This window comes from Bufo gargarizans, chromosome 11 (genome assembly GCF_014858855.1).
Source record: "Bufo gargarizans isolate SCDJY-AF-19 chromosome 11, ASM1485885v1, whole genome shotgun sequence".
In the NCBI taxonomy this organism is placed as follows: Eukaryota; Metazoa; Chordata; class Amphibia; order Anura; family Bufonidae; genus Bufo; species Bufo gargarizans.
Window position 1 is genome coordinate 95,751,690 of NC_058090.1, and position 20,405 is coordinate 95,772,094.

At 43.5% G+C, this 20,405-nt stretch overlaps 1 protein-coding gene across 2 annotated transcripts; it reads right to left on the bottom strand.

Moving 5' to 3' along the window:
* Positions 1-9,586: 9,586 nt before the first annotated feature.
* Positions 9,587-19,287, bottom strand: LOC122921799 (M1-specific T cell receptor beta chain-like). 2 transcript variants are annotated; one of them, XM_044272046.1, is made up of 6 exons: positions 19,171-19,287; positions 18,371-18,697; positions 16,410-16,709; positions 12,316-12,495; positions 11,027-11,061; positions 9,587-10,179 (listed from the first exon to the last, which is right to left on the bottom strand). In XM_044272046.1, the coding sequence occupies exons 1-6, from the start codon at positions 19,211-19,213 to the stop codon at positions 10,153-10,155; spliced, it is 912 nt and encodes a 303-aa protein (XP_044127981.1). In that variant the 5' UTR covers positions 19,214-19,287; the 3' UTR covers positions 9,587-10,152. The 2 variants fall into 2 exon arrangements, with proteins under 2 accessions (XP_044127981.1, XP_044127980.1); XM_044272045.1 differs by lacking the exon at positions 11,027-11,061.
* Positions 19,288-20,405: the final 1,118 nt, after the last annotated feature.

The window sequence follows — 20,405 nt, forward strand, 5'->3', positions numbered from 1 at the left end:
TTGTTAGTTAAGCTATATATCCCTCCTTCCCCCAGTGGCCCATGCGGGTTAAAATTCTTTCCTGGGAGCTCTTGATTTGTGGTGGATCGTCTGCTCCAGCTTTGCTCAAGATAAGTCCTCTCCTTCATTTCTCTTTGTGTGTTTTATCTAGGCCTCTAGGGAGACGCTTGCTTACTCCTGGTTTGAGGAAGCAGGTGGTCTCTTCCCTTTTCCGTGCTGCTTAGGGTTTGCCCAGGGTGTTTAGGTTTAGGCACAAGGGCATGTGCATATTCACCCTTAGGGTATTCACATGGGCACAGCAGTTTAGGGAAAGCTTTTAGGAATCGCTAGGAGGTGACCCTTTTCTCCCTAGCTTTTGGGCCTAGTCATTTGTTCTGTTTGTTTTCCTGTGTTTGGTTATTTCCCTGCTTATTTACCTGTCGTGACAGCCACGGATTATCTTCTAAATGTAGTCTCATTGTCCTACTTTGCACGTTCCTTCTTTTTTTGCATAGCGCCGAACTTTGACCCATGACACAACCATAAGGTGGGACAGGACAATTGAGACGTTTCAGCACATGGACACACCCCCAACCCTATAACAGAACCCAATCTGGCAGCCATTTTACATTATGTGTTTTGCCAGTGTAGTAAGAGGTAGCATTTTGGAGAATGGACAGTTAGGGACACCAAATGCTAGCTAATAGGGAAACAAAATTCCTTTTAAAGACTGGTATAGGTGTGCTATTGATAGTTGGGATATAGAGGGGTGTGATATAGTTATAATATACTTTCTAAGATAGAAATTATATTATAGTGTATTTGTATTGTGCAGCAGTTGTGTGCGGTTCTGCTGCGATACCGCAGCTAGATAGAGAGACACTATTGGAGAAACTAATTGCAACGGGTGTGATATACCTGTTGCCCCCCAAAAAACTGATTGAGGGCTGCGATATACCTTCTTCCACAAAATCCTGATGGAGGGGTGCTATATACTTGTTCCCGCCAAATACTGATTAAGGGGTGCTATATACCTGTTTCCACTAAAATACGGATTGAGGGGTGCCATATATATCTACTTCCACAAAATACTGATTGAGGGGTGCTATTGCTACTCACCTTCTTCCACCAAATACTGATTGAGGGCTACGATACACCTGCTTCCACTAAATACTGATTGAGGGGTGCCATATACCTACTTCCACAAAATACTGATTAAGGGGTGCTATATACCTGTTTCCGCCAAATGCTGATTGAGGGGTGCCATATACCTGTTTCCGCCAAATACTGATTGAGGGGTGCCATATACCTTCTTCCACAAAATCCTGATTGAGGGGTGCCATATACCTTCTTCCACAAAATCCTGATTGAGGGGTGCTATATACCTGTTTCCGCCAAAAACTGATTGAGGGGTGCAATATACCTGTTTCCACTAAAATACTGATTGAGGGGTGCCATATATCTACTTCCACAAAATACTGATTGAGAGGTGCTATTGCTACTCACCTTCTTTCACCAAATACTTATTGAGGGCTGCGATACACCTGCTTCCACAAAATACTGATTGAGGGGTGCTATTGCTATATACCTTTTTCAACCAAATACTGATTGAGGGCTGAGATACACCTGCTTCCACAAAATACTGATTGAGGTGTGCCATATACCTGTTTCTGCCAAATACTGATTGAGGGGTGCTATATACCTGTTTCCACCAAATTTTGATTGAGGGGTGCTATATACCTGTTTACGCCAAATACTGGTTGAGGAGTGCCATATACCTTCTTCCACAAAATACTGATTGAGGGCTGCAATACACCTGCTTCTATAAAAAACTGATTGAGGTGTTCCATATACCTTTTTCCGCCAAATACTGATTGAGGGGTTTTATACCTGTTTCTGCCAAATTCTGATTGAAGGGTTCTATATACTTGTTTCCGCCAAATACTGTTTTAAGGGTACCATATACCTTCTTCCACAAAATACTGAGTGAGGGGTGCTATTGCTATATACCTTCTTCCACCAAATACTGATTGAGGGCTGCGATACACCTTCTTCCACAAAATACTGATTGAGGGGTACCATATACCTGTTTCCGCCAAATACTGATTGAGAGGTACTATATACCTGTTTCTGCCAAATACTGATTGAGAGGTGCAATATACCCGTTTACTCCAAATACTGGTTGAGGGGTGCCATATACTTCTTCCACAAAATACTGATTGAGGGCTGCGATACACCTGCTTCCACAAAATACTGATTGAGGGGTGCCATATACCTATTTCTGCCAAAAACTGATTGAGGGGTGCTATATACCTGTTTCTGCCAAATACTGAGTGAGGGGTGCCATATACCTTCTTCCACTAAATGCTGATTGAGGTGTGCTATATACCCGTTTCCGCCAAATACTAATTGAGGGGTGCCATATGCCTCTTTCCACAAAATACTGATTGAGGAGTGCAATATACCGGTACCTGTTTCCACCAAATACTGATTAAGGGGTGCTATATACCTGTTTCCGCCAAATACTGATTCAGGGGTGCCATATACCTTCTTCCACAAATACTGATTGAGGGGTGCTATTGCTATATACCTTCTTCCACCAAATACTGAATGAGGGCTGAGACACACCTGCTTCCACAAAATGCTGATTGAGGGGTGCTATATACCTGTTTCTGCCAAATACTGAGTGAGGGGTGCCATATACCTTCTTCCACTAAATGCTGATTGAGGTGTGCTATATACCCGTTTCCGCCAAATACTAATTGAGGGGTGCCATATGCCTCTTTCCACAAAATACTGATTGAGGGGTGCAATATACCTTCTTCCACAAAATACTGATTGAGGTGTTCCATATACCTGTTTCAGCCAAATACTGATTGAGAGGTGCTATATACCTGTTTCTGCCAAATACTGATTGAGAGGTGCTATATACCTGTTTAATGCAACATGAAGAGAAGAAACAAAGTATCTTGTGGCACTCACCGAAGTTGAAACAGTATAAAGCTTTATTCTTCCTCTTTTCAGGATACTTGTAAGCGGGGTGCAGGGGCGGACAGCTGATTACAGATGATCGGCGGCTACGGACGTTTCGCGCGCAATATCGCCCCGTAGCCATGACTGTGAGTAACAGCTGAGCGCATAAATTAGTGATGTTAAAATCACATACATGAAAAAGATTGTTAGATACATATTCGTACCATATACTTGATTGTGCAATAATGATTATATTGACATATTCATATCTCGCAGTTAACTATGCAATAATAATACTAATTCGCAATCTCCACTGGTTACTTAATGTCAGATATACAGCACAGATGGGCATAGCTATCCAGGAGGGGATCTTCCTCATAAAGAGTCCACTATCTCACCATAACAGAACTCGACACAAATAGGTTTCATCATTTCATAATTCACATCTTAGAGGAACACGGACATGTCATTCCTATCATTCAACCCCGCTGCTCCGGTGGCTCCGGTGCGTATGATCCACCTTGCCTTCCTCTGCAGGAGCAGCCGGTGTCGATCCCCTCCCCTAGGGATGGGTCGAACCTGTTCCACTCCTGCAAAGGAAAGGCAACGCGGATGGCCGCCATGCGCGGCTCTGATGTGTTCAATCAAGCGGGGGCATCCCTTACCCGATCGAATGGAATTGACGTGTTCCCGTATTCTCTAAAAATGTGGGCGGATTGTTTTGCCAATATAAAACCTCTTACACGGACAAAAAATGACATAGACGACATAGGTTTCCTCTTGATTTTCTACTTGTGAGCCATGCCTCAGCCGTCGGTTTATACAACACACTATTGACCAATTTGTCTTTATGGGTTGAAAACTTTCTAAACGTAACCAATGGCCGCTGGCTAATGAGGTTCTTCAAGGCAGGATCCCCCTTAAGCAGATCCCAATTTTCATTTATTACCCGCTTGATAATATCAGCAGCGGGACTGTATTTAAATGCGAAGGCAAAACGGGGTTGTTCGGTGCTCCTATCTTTCTCAACCAGCAATGAGTCTCGATCGAGTAATGCTGCCCTCCGCAATGCTGTCGAGACTTTTCTCGGTGGGTAACCTCGATCCAGCAATCGGTTCCTGAGCTCATTTGCCTGCTGATAAAATCTGCCATCGGTGTCTTTGATCCTCCGCAAATGGACGAACTGTTCGTATGGGACGGCTCCCTTCACCGATGGCGGATGAAAGCTGGTCTGGTGGGCATGCGAAAGCCTGCGGTGTGTAATACACCGTCCTCTACTGTAACGTGCATGTAACGGATCTCCTGGCACCCCGACCGGGTACCTCCGTCGATTGATGTTCCTAGCGCTTCCTGAGGACTCCAAGCACTCCACTTGACACTGTAAGCACTGCAGACCCCACGAACCACCGAAGCTTGGTTGAGGTCTCGCCGTCTCCTACCCACCCTGGACCTACGACAAGGCTCCAGGCTCCAGTGGGTGAACCTCTCCTAAATCCAGCGAGCAGGAACAGCTCTTACAAGAGTTAGTAGTTATAGCCAGGGGAGTATAGCAAATCTTCAGCGTATAGAAATCCCCAGTGTCGATCAGTTACCCAAACACCAGCCTCAACATGATGAAGGGTAAAACAGGAACTCTTTATTGAACACACAAGCATTGACTTATACACATTTTCCAACAAGGTTACCACCCACAGGGTTTTGTAAAAACAACCAATAACCACGTACAATACACTCAGACACTCCCACACAAAATCCTCCCCTATGCCTGTGATACAATTACCCCACACAATGGGTTGATGCAATTGTATCACGGGCAGGAGAATACACAGTGTCTTCTGTCCTGGAGACAACCGAGGAGTAAGTCAATTATCTCTCAGGACAAAGGGAAATCGCCAATACACACGTGGGGACAATAGGACAGACATCACTACTCAAATATACAATGTCCCACCCTTTACAGTACACATTGACATTTAACATATTCCAAAATGGCACAAATTAGACCAGGGGTTCAAACGTTAGTAAAAGTCCTTTGTGAACAAAGGAAGCCTGGCTGATGAGAGGGCCCATAATCCTGGGGCAAGAGGCTGGTAGCCAGGCCTCTCCACCACCCAGTGGCGACGTTGGTTTCGTCACAGTGCACATCTAGGAAGTCCAGAGATCCACCCCCAAAATTGAGAGTGAATCGCATGTTCATCCGGTTGTGCTCATTGAGGTAGTCCACAAATTCACGACACGACTCCTCGCCGCCCGACTAAACCAAAAAAACATCGTCGACATAACGTAAAAATAAATGTCTAAACCGCAGGAAGGGGTTACCCACCGAGAATATATATGTCTCTTCTCTCTATCTACACTTTTGGCCTGGGACAGCTCATAGAGTCCCATGGCTTTCAGTATCACTTTTATGATAACAACACACAAATCTACCTCTCTGGTCTAGACATCACCACCTTATTATCGAGAATCCCACAATGCTTATTTTCCATATCATCCTTCTTCGCCTCTCGCTTTCTAAAACGTAACATGGATAAAACAGAACTCATCATCTTTCCCCCATCTTGCTTAACCCCCCCAACAGACCTATCTATCACGATCAATGGCTGCACACTATTCCCGGTCAACCAAGTCTGCTGCCTTGGAGTGACCTTGGATTCTGCCCTTTCCTTCCGACCGCACATCCAAGCCCTTTCCACCACCTGCGGCCTCCAACTCAAAAACATCTCCCACATTCGCGCTTTCCTCAACTTTGAATCTGCGAAAATGCCTGTACATGCCCTCATCATCTCCCGCCTAGACTACTGCAACAATCTCCACTGTGGCCTTCCATCTAGCACTCTCGCACCCCTCCAATCTATCCTCAACTCCGCTGCCCGACTAATCCACCTATTACTCCTCTGCCTCTCCCCTCTGCCAATCCCTTCACTGGCTCCCCATTGCCCAGCGAATTCACTTCAAAGTACTAACAAATACATACAAGGCCGTCCACAACCTGTCCCCTCCCTACATCTCTGAGCTACTTTCCAGATACATCACCACACGCACTCTCCGATCCTCATAAGACCTCCTTCTCTCAACTCATCCTATCACCTCTTCCCACAATCGCCTCAAGGATTTCTCCCGTGCATCCCCCACACTCTGGAACTCGATACCCCAACATATCAGACTCTCACCAACAGTGGAATCCTTCAAAAGAAACCTGAAAACCCACCTCTTCAGACAAGTCTACAACCAGTGACCCTGCTGCCTCCATACCGCCATGACCAGCTTCACCCTCACCTACTGTGTCCTTCTCCCATACCGTGTAGATTGTAAGCCCTCGCAGGCAGGGCCCTCTCACCTTCTGTACCAGTCTGTAACTCGTCTTGTTTATGATTAGTGCAATTGTCTGTGTTATGTATGTATACCCCTTTTTCATATGTACAGCGCTATGGAATGAATGGTGCTTTAATAATAAATAATAACAATAATAATAATCAAGCTGTAATAGAATAGCTCCTATTAGCCAGGCTTTACACTCTTCTATTGGTCCCTGATCTCTCCCTACAATGTGGATATCTCCTTTCGCTACACTATGAGTGATCTTTCCCTGAACTGCTCAATAGTAATATTTTGTGAATCAAGTCTTTCCTAAACACTGTCCCTAGTCACGTCTCTCCGCTGCACTGTAAGAGACCAGGCAGGAGGAGACTTTTTATAGGGCTGTGACATCACAGGGGCTGGCTGACTGCTGATGGGTTGGCTACACGGCATTTTGGGTGATCCCTCGTTACCGAGCTTCTTACTTCCTTCTAACATTTGCAGCAGCCATTTTAGAAAAAATTGGATTTGTTACCAGAAATCGCAAGGAAATGCTTGAAATTCGGATCGAATTCCACTTTGTCAACACTAGTCACAACACTTAGGGGGTCATTTATCAAATTGGTGTAGAAATGGCTTAGTTGCCTATAGCAACCGGTCAGACTCCACCTTTCCTTGTAGACAGCTCCTTTAGAAAATGATAAATGACTCCTTTAATCTCTTTCCCTTTTTGCTTTTTATCGACAGGTCGCGTTGGTAGAAGTGTCCTATAAGACTGTGTGTCATGCCTATGACTATAGTATTTCTACACCCTTTCTCCTAGTATACATGTCCCTGCTCTACCATTATTATGTCCGCACTGCACTGCCTCCTCTCCATGTATCACTAATGCTAAGCTAGCTATTCTTAATACCTAATACTGGACCTACAGGTCCTGCTTTCTCTGTTAGGCTAGGTCTACACAATGACAATAAGTGGCGCGCAAGATAGGGCACAACTACACTGCAACATTTGTCGCACCACAATTTTTATAATGTTAGTCTACGGTGTCGCACTGCTACATGCGACATGCTGCGACTGCGACACGACAGTCGCAAAAAAAACCATTCAAGATGTTGCAGTGTAGTTGTGCCCTATGTGTCGCGTGATACATCTCGTCGTGTAGACCTAGCCTTAGAGAGAGTTAAATTTGTACTTTAATTGACAGCAGACTTGTTATACCAGAAAGTGGTTCACGTAAAACTGTCTGTCATCATCTCACTCAATGCTTACATCATCCTATTGTACCTGTTCTATTAATTATATCATTAGATTTAGTTTAGTAATGTCTTTGTTTTATAAATTAATCTTATGGATGGACTGTTCAGTGATGGCAATGTCACGGGAAGGGAAGGTAGAAGGAAGTGCACCCCCTAGACTGCAACCCTCAACCCTGTCCCTGCCTACTGGCACCACCCGCCCTAGGTGACGGGGTGAAACTGGGCGATGGTCCCTAACCTCCGTAAGTGCCGGGTAGGGGAGGAAGGAACAGAGAGGGTAGCGGTCAGCTAGGCAGAGAACGGTATGCGAGATGCAGGCAAGGAAGTGGACAAGAGAGAGGTAACCTGTGAAGGAGAAGGCAAAGGCGGGTCAGCTAGCCAAGGTCAGTCCGGGAGGTCACGTCAATACAAGGGAAGAGGCAGGTGGCAAATCCGAGAACGAGCCGAGGTCAGAATCCGAGATGTAGCGTCAAAACCAAGGGAGTAGGCAAAGGGAGGTCAGGAAACGGTCAAGGTCAAATTCCAGAGGTCAATCAATAGAGTAGCTAACAATACACACAGCCTAAGAGACTAAAATCACAGGCAACCTGTAGCCAGCAGGCCACCTGTATTTATAGTAGGGAGTGAGGGTCATGTGATGTGGCCAGCGTCACATGACCGACAGACAGACAAGTCGAGCACCGAGTGATCAGCTCGGCGCTCAAGGCAGACCTAGGAGCAGGGAGCCTCCCAGCTAGAAAAGCTGCCATGGGAACGAGGCCGAACACAGATCCTCGCTCCCGAAGCTAAGCAGCAGGTTTACGTGCAGTAAATTGGTCTAAGAAGAGATGTGTATCATGAGGTGAACGTCTTATTAGATTTAACTTTAACAATGCCAGAATGAATAAAAAAGTGGCAATGTACAGTACAAAGAAATGAATACAATAAATAAAATATCATTATTATTATTTTATTCATAATCTTTACAAATTTATCAGTCATTTAATAGAATATGCAAAAAAGCAAATAACTTCTAGTATTCATTCTAATGTTAAAGAGATTAGACAAATGTAACATAAAGGATCTCTCGGCATTCCGGCATCGCCGTCCAGCCCCATTCACTATAATGAGGACCAGCAGCGATCCGGCTGCAACCCGGCAAATATGCCGAGAAGCGGCCGGAGAAATACCGCTGCGTGCATCTATTCTGATCAGCTCATTGCCCCACTGCAACAATGAACATGGGGTTACCTGGTCATTTAGTTACATGCTTAGGTAGCATAAAAAAATAAAAGACGGAAGTCATACTCACCTCTCTGTATCCCACGTCGCTCCTGTTCCAGAGTCCTCTTTTGTCGCTGCTTCCTGATGCTTCTCGACACACAGGGAATGCCCGCTAAGTTAATCACTGGCCTCAGTGGTGACCTGTGGCTTCGCAACAAATCAAATTTTCTCTGAAATTTAGATCGAAGTCCACTTCGGATACTTCAATTCGCTGAACACTTGGGGCCCATTCAGACGTCCGTACTGCTTTGCGGATAAGCAAAACATTGATACGGGCCACGTGCGTTCCACAATTTGTGGACCGCACATGGTCGCAACCATAATAGAAAATGTCTATTCTTGTCTGCGAACAAGAAAAGAACAAGCTTTTCAGCGGAGCCGCCGAACGGAACCACATGGTGTGCTGTCCGCGAACAAGAAAAGGACAAGCTTTTCAGCGGAGCCGCAGAACGGAACCACGTGGTGTGCTGTCCGCATCTTTTGCTGTCCGCATCCCCATTGAAAGGAGTGGGCCCGCACCCGTTCTGCAAAATTGCAGAACTCACTCATTCATACGGCCGTCTGAATGAGCCCTAACTGTAAGGGCTCATGCACACGACCATATGTATTTTGCGGTCCGCAAAAAATGGTTCCGAAAAAAAAATACGAATGATGTCAGTGTGCATCCCGTATTTGGCGGAACAGAACAGCTGGCCCCTAATAGAACAGTCCTATCCTTGTCCGTAATGCGAACAATAAGAGGACATGTTCTATTTTTTTGCGGAACAGAAATGGAATGCACACGGAGTACCTTCCTTTTTTTGCGGACCCATTGAAATTAATGGTTCCGTATACGGTCCGCAAAAACCCCCCTAAACGGACACTGAAAGAAAATACGTTTGTGTGTATGAGCCCTTAATTTGTTTTTTGACTTAAAAGGGTTTTCCGGGCTTTTCCTGTTGATAACCTATCTTGAAGATAGGTCATCAATATCAGATCGGCGGGGGTCCGACACCCGGCACCCCCCCGCCGATCAGTCGTATGAAGGGAAGGTGCGTGCAGTGCATGTGCCGTCTCCCGTCGCTCTTCCTGTCCACTGCTGCTGTGTATGCTCTTTGCCATAGACAGAAGCGGTGAACAGGAAGAGAGACGGGAGATGGCACATAGCTGATTGGCGGGGGTGCTGGGTGTCGGACTCCTGCCGATCCGATATTAATGACCTATCCTCCAGATAGGTCATCAATAGTAAAAAAAAAAATTTCAGTGAAGGTCTGAAAATGTGTTTGTTTTTAGGCTACTTGGAGCTTTACACACACAAAATTACGCTAAAGAATCTTTTAAATGCAGGGCAAAGCGTGTACAAGTCGGTCACAACACAGTAGAGTCTTGGAATGATGGATCATGACTTTACTGCAGCGTAAGTAACCTGAAAAATCATAGAAAATATTATTAATAATGATAATTATTATTATATAAGCAGTTACATTTACAACAATGTATGAGAAAGCAGTTGAAGGGGGATTTGGGCTGTGATTCTCAAACGGTGTAACCCTTGTTCATCCCCATTAGACATCCATGGTACAAAACTTCGATTCGGCTGCTTCGTCGGATTTCACAAAGAAATTCACTTAGTGACAAATTACTTCATCACAAATCGTATTTCTTTGTAAGTAGTGGGCGCAGTAAAGGGGAACGGCGATTGCGCTGTCCCCTGTCATTGTACCCCTCAGATGCCGCATTCATCGACGATCGCGGCATCTGAGAAATAAAATTAGGGCTTTCAGGGGTTAATTGGTTAAAAATAATAAAAATATTCAGCTTATCTATTTGAGTGGTAAGAGGCCGCCACGGCCATCTTGATTGAAGATCCCACATAGAATATTACATGGTGCATGATTACATCATCACGCTGGCCGGCATGGTGACGTCATACGTCACCGCACATGTGATTTCACGCTGGATCTTCAATCAAGATCGACGCGGCGGCCTCTTCGCGCTCAAATGGATGAGGTGAGTATAATTTTTTTTCTTTTTTACTGTCATTAATTCATTACCATGAAACATGAGGAAATTCGGCTTCACTGCGAATTGATTTTTCCCTTAAAGTCCACTTCGGATACTTTGATTCGCTCAACACTATAATACTGGTGTCTTCTGATGTAAAGAGGGGACTTTCAGTCCCCTCCATAACCTGGGCTTGTGTAGGACCCTCTTCTGATATGATTTGAGTATCTAATATTTTACTGTATGGCCTAATACATTCTTATACTTACCGACTCATCTTCTGGCCGAAATCTCACACGACGTTCTAAAAACATTTTTTTTTAAATGATTAGTATATAATATATGGTAACCAAAAATGTCCATACATTCCACTGATACAAGGACTGTGGCATAAATGGGGAGGGAGTGTGACATATCTATAATGGGCACTGCTATATGGGGATAACATGACGAAGGCACGCCGAACATGACGAAGGCACGCCGAAACGCGCGTTGGGGTAGCGCCATCCTGGTTTTTCTGTTCACATCTGGTCCCATATCGGTGAGTCCTTGATCATAGGTTTCCAGCCATGGCTATGTGTTGCTAACGTTGAGCTATTTTGCCTGGTCCATTACTGCTGATCCATTTGGTACACTGTTTATACATAGTATTACCTATGTTGCTTGCACCATATACTATGCACTATAGCCATGGCGGTTAGACCATGTTTTGATCTCCACTCACCCTCTATAACAAATTATTCTTAAAGGTCTGCACCTATGGGTTGGTCATTGTACCATACTTTACTAGTTGTTTTTCCCACATCTGCAGTTACCCCACTGATAGACCATTATATGTTGTGACCAGTGTGTCCATCCAGGATGGCGCTCGTTCTCCTTTCCCCTGCTCCCTTACCCTGTCCTTGGCATTCACTATATGTGTGTTTTTTATCATGAATTTAATAAAAAACGTATATTTTTCTAACTTATGGTACTCTAAGCTCTTTTTTTCTCTTGTTTTCTGCCGTCATGCTCGGAGCTTGTACCGAGTCATTTTCTTTCGGGTGTCCCCCTATATTTGGTTATTATACGGGCATTGCCCTTGCTATATATGTTGGGGGACTTCTGGGGTCGTTTTCTTCTTTTTCTCGTTATTGGTATAGTTGGAACCGTGTCAGTAACTGACAGAGTACTCTGTACACACATTACACTATGTAGCGTACCTAAGGGGACTATTTGTTCCACAGATCAGATAAAGTTGTGAACCTCTACTTTTAGATCAACCCAACAAGTTCTCAGTAATTAATTTTTAAGGAACATAAAGGTAGAGAAATGCAGAAATGAAGACTGAGGACAGTGGTTTAACAAGGGTCATCTGCTTTTTACAACGGACCCAACACCAATAAGTTGACCATAGGGTGTCCCACTGATGGAACCCCAAAAATCAGCTGTAATCTATGGAGGAACCTGGTAACAAGTGTTTAATTTACCTGCAGAGCAACTACAGGAAAAGTGAAGCATTACACAGTTCACGGTAAAATTATGAGACTGGAGTCTCAATTGAAAGACATGTATCTACCTAAAGGTTCTCTGCGTTCTTCTTCAGAAGGCATACCCTTGTGAGTGTTTGAACAATGGGTATCTTTAGACGAAGCTTTTCGTCTGATGGCCAGGATAATCAGATGTGCAAGGAGGATAGCGATGATGATGGGTAAACCCACATACAGAACAATGTAGCAGTCGCTGATGGACCTCTCACCTGGAACAAAAGAATGGAAAACATTGAGACAATCTTTCACTGCTCAATTTAATGGACTGGACCTTTAGACGACACATATGGACAACATATAGAGGGAGAGTCTTGTGCTCAGTGTCCTCCTCCATGATCCAGAAAGGAGAGCTAATGACAAGCACTACATCTTGCTCTGGCAGAGTCCAGCAAACCACATATTACATGGTTGCTCATACCCCAAATGTCTCTCTGGTCAGAATAGTAGCTGAGGCAGGTAGCCAGAAGAAACCGGTCTCTTTTGTCAAAGTGTTGGTGTGGCACTATGGATGATCTAGTCTGATGCATCAGGCATTGGTGGGTGGAAATCCTGGCCAATCCACGCCTGATTTATCTTGACAAAGGTCAGTCTCTCCACATTTTGGGTGGACAGGTGAGTTCTTCTTGGGGTAAATATGCCCCCGCCGCATTAAACACCAGCTATGATGCTACACTACTGGCTGGGCAGGACAGCTTTTCCAGGGCAAACTCTGCCAGCAGCGGCCACAAATCCAGTTTGGCTGCCCAGTAATCCAACTGATCTTCAATGTGGGGTTGCAGGGTGCTGTCCAAGTATGCCACCACCTGCTGGTTCAGGTCCTGCTCCAGGTCTATCTGCTGCTGCTGGTGAGTAGTTACTGCACTAAGAAGGTGAAGAAAGCTGCTCATCACCCTGCCACAGCAGCCATGGCAGAGGAACGTGAGCGCAGAGAGCCCCCCCAGGTCAGACCTGCAAGAGGATGGACAATGGCGCAGATAGACAGTGGCCAACTCACTACATAGGATGTCTCTATAGTAGTTCAGTTTGTACTCCCTCTTAGCGAGTGTAAAAAAGACCCCCATTTTGGACCGGTAGCGAGGGTCCAACAATGTGTAGAGCCAGAAGTCATCCCTCTGCCGAATTCGTTTGTCTCTATGCAAGCAAGTGAGCATGCATCGGGCCATTTGTGCAAATGACTTAGAGGGACTCCCTGCCTCTATCTCCACCGCATACTGCCACGGTGTGTCTGGGTCCTCTGCCTTGTCTTCCCCATTGCCCTGTAGCACCTCTGGCTGCTCCTGCTTCTCCTCTCCTTTTACCTGTGTAGAAAAACCACCCATTTCGCTACACATTTCTTGTGCTCCAATGTCCTCCTCCTCCTCCAGTTCAGCCTTCAAAGGGCTCATGTGGCCGTGAGATCTAGGCGTCACGTCTCCAGTCCCCTGACCAGCCAGATTTACCAGCATCTGTTCCAGGACATGAAGCAGTGGAATGATGTTGTTCATCCTGTAGTCCTGGCAACTGACAAATGCTGTGGCCTCCTTAAAGGGCCTGAGCAAATGGCAGGTGTCACACATGAGCTGCCACTGGCTGACATCACATTTACACAGGGGAGTACTCTTGGCTGGGGGTGTCTGATGTCACTTGGGACAAAGTGGATGACCGAGTCAACCATTCAAGAACCACTGGGTTGCTGGTCAAGACACGACCACTAGATGACACCAGGAGCTCGGGCCTCTTGCTGCGACTGTGCCACTAATACACGCCAAAAAGGGCTGTAATTTTTTCACTTCACCACACAAATGCTAATACTTTTTTTGTGCCACTAATACACATAAAAATGGCTTTAGAACATATAACTTCACCACTGAATGGCAAATAATATACATTTTTTTGCCACTAATACACGCCAAAAGGGGCTTTAGAACATATAACTGCACCGCTGAATGGCAAATATATAATTTTTGGCCCCTAATACATGCCAAAAAGGGCTGTAATTTTCTCACTTCACCACACAAATGCAAATACTTTTTTTTGTGCCACTAATACACATAAAAAGGGCTTTCGAACATATAACTTCACCGCTAAATGGAAAATAATATACATTTTTTGCCACTAATACACACCAAAAAGGGCTTTAAACATGTAACTGCACCGCTGAACGGCAAATAGTATACATTTTTTTGTTTTTTGCCACTAATACACGCCAAAAAGGGCTGTAGTTTTCTAACTTCACCACACAACGGCTAATAAATTTTTTTTGGGCCACTAATACATGCAAAAAAGGCTTTAGAACATATAACTGCACCTCTGAAGGCAAATAATATATATATTTTTCCACTAATACATGACAAAAAGGGTATTAGAACATATAACTGCACTGCTGAGCGGCAAATAGGCCCTTATTGTTTTCCACTTATATACGCCACAAAAGGCTTTAGAACATATAACTTCAGCGCTTAACGTCAAATAATATAAAAAATGTTGCCACTAATACACACTAAAAAGGGCTTTAGAACATATAACTGCACCGCTGAACGTCAAATAATATACATTTTTATGCCACTAATACACGCCAAAAATGCTCTAGAAATATATAACGTCACCGTTGAATAGCAAATATATATTTTTTTGCCACTAATACACGGCAAAAAAGGCTGTAATTTTCTCACTTCACCACACAACGACTAATAAACCTTTTTTACCACTAATACAAGCCAAAAAATGCTTTAGAACATATAACTTCACTGCACAACGACAAATAAGACGTATAAATATTTCCTTGTAATAAACCCTGTTAATGGCTGCATCAAACAGCACTTGCACCCCCCCCCCCCCCCCCAATAATAAGAACGGTTTGCTGGAATTACAGAGCTGTATAATGGCAATTTGGATCCCCGGTCAGTGCAGCAAGGTGTAATAGGATTGTTCCTATTACCCAGGCTGTAACCTCCCCGACTGAACCCTGTTCTACATAACTGCTGTGGAATGATTCCTCCCTATCCTTTCCCTACACTTCTAATGCACTTTCCCTGAACTTCTAATGAGCAAAATAGAAAATTTTAAGTTGTTTCTAACACTGTTCCTAGCGCCTGCTAATGTCTCTCCCTGCACTAAGTACACTGGAAAATGGCTAAATCCAAGATGCCTGAGGCTATTCACAGGGCTGGATGGCTGCTGATTGGCTGCATGCATGGCATTGTGGGTGAACCCTCATTCCCAGAGTTCCTTGCTCCATGTCCTCACACATGCAGCAGCCATTTTAGGAAAAAATTTGATTTGCTACCATGAAGCGTGAGGAAATTCAGATTTGGTGCGAATCGAAACCCCACTTCGTCAACTTTGATTCGCTCATCTCTAGTCAGAACAAGAGCTCCAATCCTCTGCTTTCCTTCATACAATCATAGAATCAGGGTTGAACTCAACTCAAGGACCACAGGACCCTCCTATGGGGTACTTTTTGTGGTCTGATCATACAGTTGTGTGTTACTTCTTCTTCATGCAACCTATAAACAGCAGAAGCAGAGGAGAGGAAGTGAAGTAAACCTAGCCATACATATTAGATAAACATTGGCAGAACCTGGTGGGACCAGCTGATGATCTAATATGTTTGGGGGGTTCCCAACTTTCACCAAAGGTAGATGATGGAGAAAAAAGGATCAAGCAGTTTGATTTCAACATGCCTGATCTTTTTGTTCTTCAGGAGATAAGCTGCTGCTTAGGTGATTGGCAGTGGCTTCCTCCATTCTCCCTATTGAGAATAGATGTACACTTGGCCAAGCTGACCGACAAGTACCTAATGAGCAGTATGGTCAGCCTAACACATAACTGTAGGATCAGATTACACAAGGTGTATGTACTGTATACTGTAGCCTGGAATCATAGAGGCAAATATTTCTGCATATGAGCTGTAAACAAAAAAGGATATTTGTGATCAAAATTCAAACCCTTTTTTTTTTTTTTACAGTTTTTAATTATTTTACTGGAATTTTTTTTTGAGTTGCCTTAAAACAACAATCACTGCTCAGAATGGGTGCACTGATAATTTAGTGTATTAAATATACTTTACATGCGTGTCCTCACCAAAGATATCAATGGAATAGTCATAAAGTGAAATTTAGATCCCCATTGATTTTCTACTTACTTTTATTGATTTCTCTAGGGAACGTTGAGGAGATGTTTTCACCAGTGGTGGCCTCATGTATGAAACAAGTAACTGCTGTATCTTCAATAGATTCATAGACGACTAATAAGCTTTTCAAACTCCCATCTGGATCTAGAGTTGTCCAACCTTCTTGCTCTTTCCCATTTAAGGTCCATTTAATCCAACCCCACTTCTGTGTCCAGTTAAAAGCAGCACACAGTAAGACGGTGATACCCGTGTTTCTTGGATGATCTTCTACTGATTCAAGTATTGACAAGGTAGGTTCCTTTGGATAATGCTCTGAGAAAAAGATCAAATTCAGGGGCTGAAATAGAATTCATAAAAAGGCTCCAGCCGCTTTTTATTATTTTTTTTAGTTTGCTAGACCAAAGAGGTGTAACTTGAAGATCCAGAGCCCCCATTACAAAGTCTCTAACAGGGTCCCAACTATCATGTACCATTTATGACATTGGTGTCTACTTGTGAAATCAACACGCTATTATGTCCCTTAGACACAAGACCCAACTGTGATTTCTACCTATTTTACCTTATATAGCCAGTGTTGGACTGGGATACCTAGGGCCCAACAGTAAAATGTATTTTGGGGGCCCACCGTATAGATACATTCAAATATAATAAATCATCTAACAAGTTTTTTTTATATGAACACAGGCTGGTTGAGGTGCTGTACATTGAATGTATGTATGTAGTGCAGCAAGTCTACTGTATTATGTGCCTCTTGTGCAGGGGTGGGAGACTAGGGGCCCACCTTGCTCAGGGGCCCACCGGGGATTCACCTGTACCCCTGTGGGCCAGTCTGAGCCTGTATATAGCTATACCCCTAAAGATACCCCAATATTTTAAACTGATCACATGGATCACAGGCTATCATCCGAGGTAAAATTTAAGTATAGCATTCCTACGCCACAACATAATACACAGACCTCCCTTGATGCCAACATGAACATGTGGATTTGTAGCTCCGCTCATGCCACAAGTAATATCTCGTACCGCTGCTCAGCCCCATTCAAGTGAAAGTGGCGATACCAGACACATCCTACGGAAAATAGCTGAACTATTCTGGAAAAAATTTACCCAATTTTTTTGTCCTGGACAAGCCCTGAAATAAAGTTTCAAATTGGCAACTCAAGTTGTTTCAATTTCTTTACTACACAAAAAATGATTTGTCCTATGGGTAAAGAATTAATACGGGGGAAATAAGAACCAGAATTGCGGCAGACTGAAGTGCGGAGCCTCCAGAGAGTAATTATTCTTGGTCATCAAAAATGCAACTCATTAAGTCACAACTGAAAGTCAAAAAGTGAAGTCATAAAAGTATCTACGTAGATGAACATTATATTCGTGAAGTAATAACACCATAGACCCTGAGCATTTATGACAAGACTGGGATTAAACACGTCCTAAGAACGGAAATGAAATTCAGCGCTGCCGATCTAATGGTCAATTATCCGTCGTTAGTCGGCATTTGCCTTGGATAAACATGGAAAAGAACTGATCATTGTAATCTAAATTTGTTTCAGTTATTTAATGTCTATGGCTTTAGAATAAGACAGCAAGCCTTCCCTACTAGATAGATAGGAGATAGATAGATATGAGATAGATAGATAGATAGATAGATATGAGATAGATATGAGATAGATAGATATGAGAGATAGATAGATAGATAGATAGATATGAGATAGATAGATATGAGAGATAGATAGATAGATAGATATGAGATAGATATGAGATAGATAGATAGATAGATAGGAGATAGATAGATAGATAGATATGAGATAGATAGATAGATAGATAGGAGATAGATAGATAGATAGATATGAGATAGATAGATATGAGATAGATAGATAGATAGATAGATAGATAGATAGATAGATAGATAGATAGATAGATAGAGAGAGATATATATGAGATAGATAGATATGAGATAGATAGAGAGATACCTGTAACAATTAATGTGCCGGCTACATGGAAGGTTGGGTCCAGTCCTGATAGAGAACAGTAATACACCCCAGAGTCAGATGGAAGGACATTTCTAATCTCCATGCCGAGTGCAGACATTTTTTCACAGTGGACATAATATCTACTGTTTTCTTTTGGTAGGTAACATCCCCTTTGTGACACGACCTGTAATCCCCCATCTTCTCTCTCTTTGTACCACTGTACATTACTGGATCTTTTACTAATGTAACATGAAATGTTGATGTTCTTTCCTTCTTCTACAAAGTGGACACGGGACAAATCTGGAATATTTCCATCTGTAATTATACCTGGTGGAAAAACACAAAACCTGGATTATTGTAAGACAGACCAAGTGTCATGAGGGTCACAGAAGTTAGACGTAATAAAGTTATTACCAATGAACCTTCCCCTGGTGCTAATCAGAACATCGGATCACACCAGCAGCCCTAATCCATCTTTATGGTCAAATACAAGTCCTCTCTGTGTCTTCTCCTGTGATCGGGAAATGGTTACATGCAAAATGGTTCAACGGGACTTAGTGCCTGTAAGACCACACACCACACATCACCGAGGTGGTGAGAAACCAACCCCTGTGATCTCTATTATCTATCTATCTATCTGTATCTGAATCCATTGAGACACTAGACATGTATTCTCTTTTAGAATATATACATGACCTATATGTGAGCCCAGAGAAAAGCCGTGTAGTAGTCGCTATCACATCATCACTGTTCATTCACCTATTCAGATAAAGCAGATTAAATTAATTGAGACGACTTACCTGAAATATAAGTAAAAAAGGCAAGAACAAGCCAGAAGTTCATGTCTCCTCATGTGATAGCAGCAGCTTATGTTAAGAAGTGCACACACCATGTATTTGGCTTCCTGTCCCCTCGGCAGGAGGAAACTAAAAAAGTGTAAATGAGGTACAGTGTGTAATACCAGTACATAGTGAGGGGAAGGTCAGTGATGGGTGTGGACTACAAGGTGACGGCGTCCATTTTGAGGGACTATTTCCCCAATTTTGATCACATATTGTATTAAAAACCTTTATGTAAAGATTCTATGTATTTTTAATAAATAAAAATAGGTGTCTGATTTTCAGACTATAGTCTTTATATGCTAGTCACGGTCCACAGTCTTGGATTTCCTCTCTGTCTGGAGTGTTAGCATGGCAGAGTGTTTTACATAATCAGACCATTAGTCAGACCAGGCAGGAGAGAAGGCTTGAGACTGAATTAAAGCATCTGTTATGAATTAGATGTGGATCCACTATGCCAATGGACAGATTTATCGTGGGGCTACTGGTTTTCACCCTTTAACCTCTAGGCCGCTACCTCTTGGAGTACTCTCTGTCCTCGTGCAAAATAACGAGCAATCAGGAAAAACTGTAGTCAAGAACAGGTCAAGGTCAGGGCAGTCAGAGTTCATGCAATCCAAAATCACCCTGAGGGTCTGGGTAGGAACTCAGAGTGAGCACAGAAATCAGGAAGAGGTCAGGCAGCATAGGGTAAATCCAGAGATCAGGCATAAGTCGGTATAAAGGCAGACTAACAAGATAATAGCACCCCTTTGCAGGACAACAGTGTAATAGGACCTGTTGCTTAGGCACCATCCCACAGGGGAAGGTGTCTTAATATACTCTAGGGTAGCCAGCCACAGGCTGGGCAAGGATAAGGTGCATGCACGCTAGTCCTGAGAGAGTGCTTCCTATGGACAGTGAGAGGCAGATAAAGCAGGAATCAGGCCTCAGCCTCCCTAGGGAGGAGTGAACAGTGCTACTCTGGTAAGGACAGAGCAGAAGGACACCGGTAATCATGGTCAATGCGGGTCCATGTAAAAAGGTAAGAAAAAAGAAAAGAGAGTGATTCAGCTGTAATGTGTCTGTGAGACTGCATGCTGTGAGAGGGGAGAGGGAACAGAAAATGAGACATAAATTAGCTTTCGACAGTCAACATGAGCATTACACCACTGACATGATAAATGGCCTAGACAACAGGTTTTACTCAATTTCTG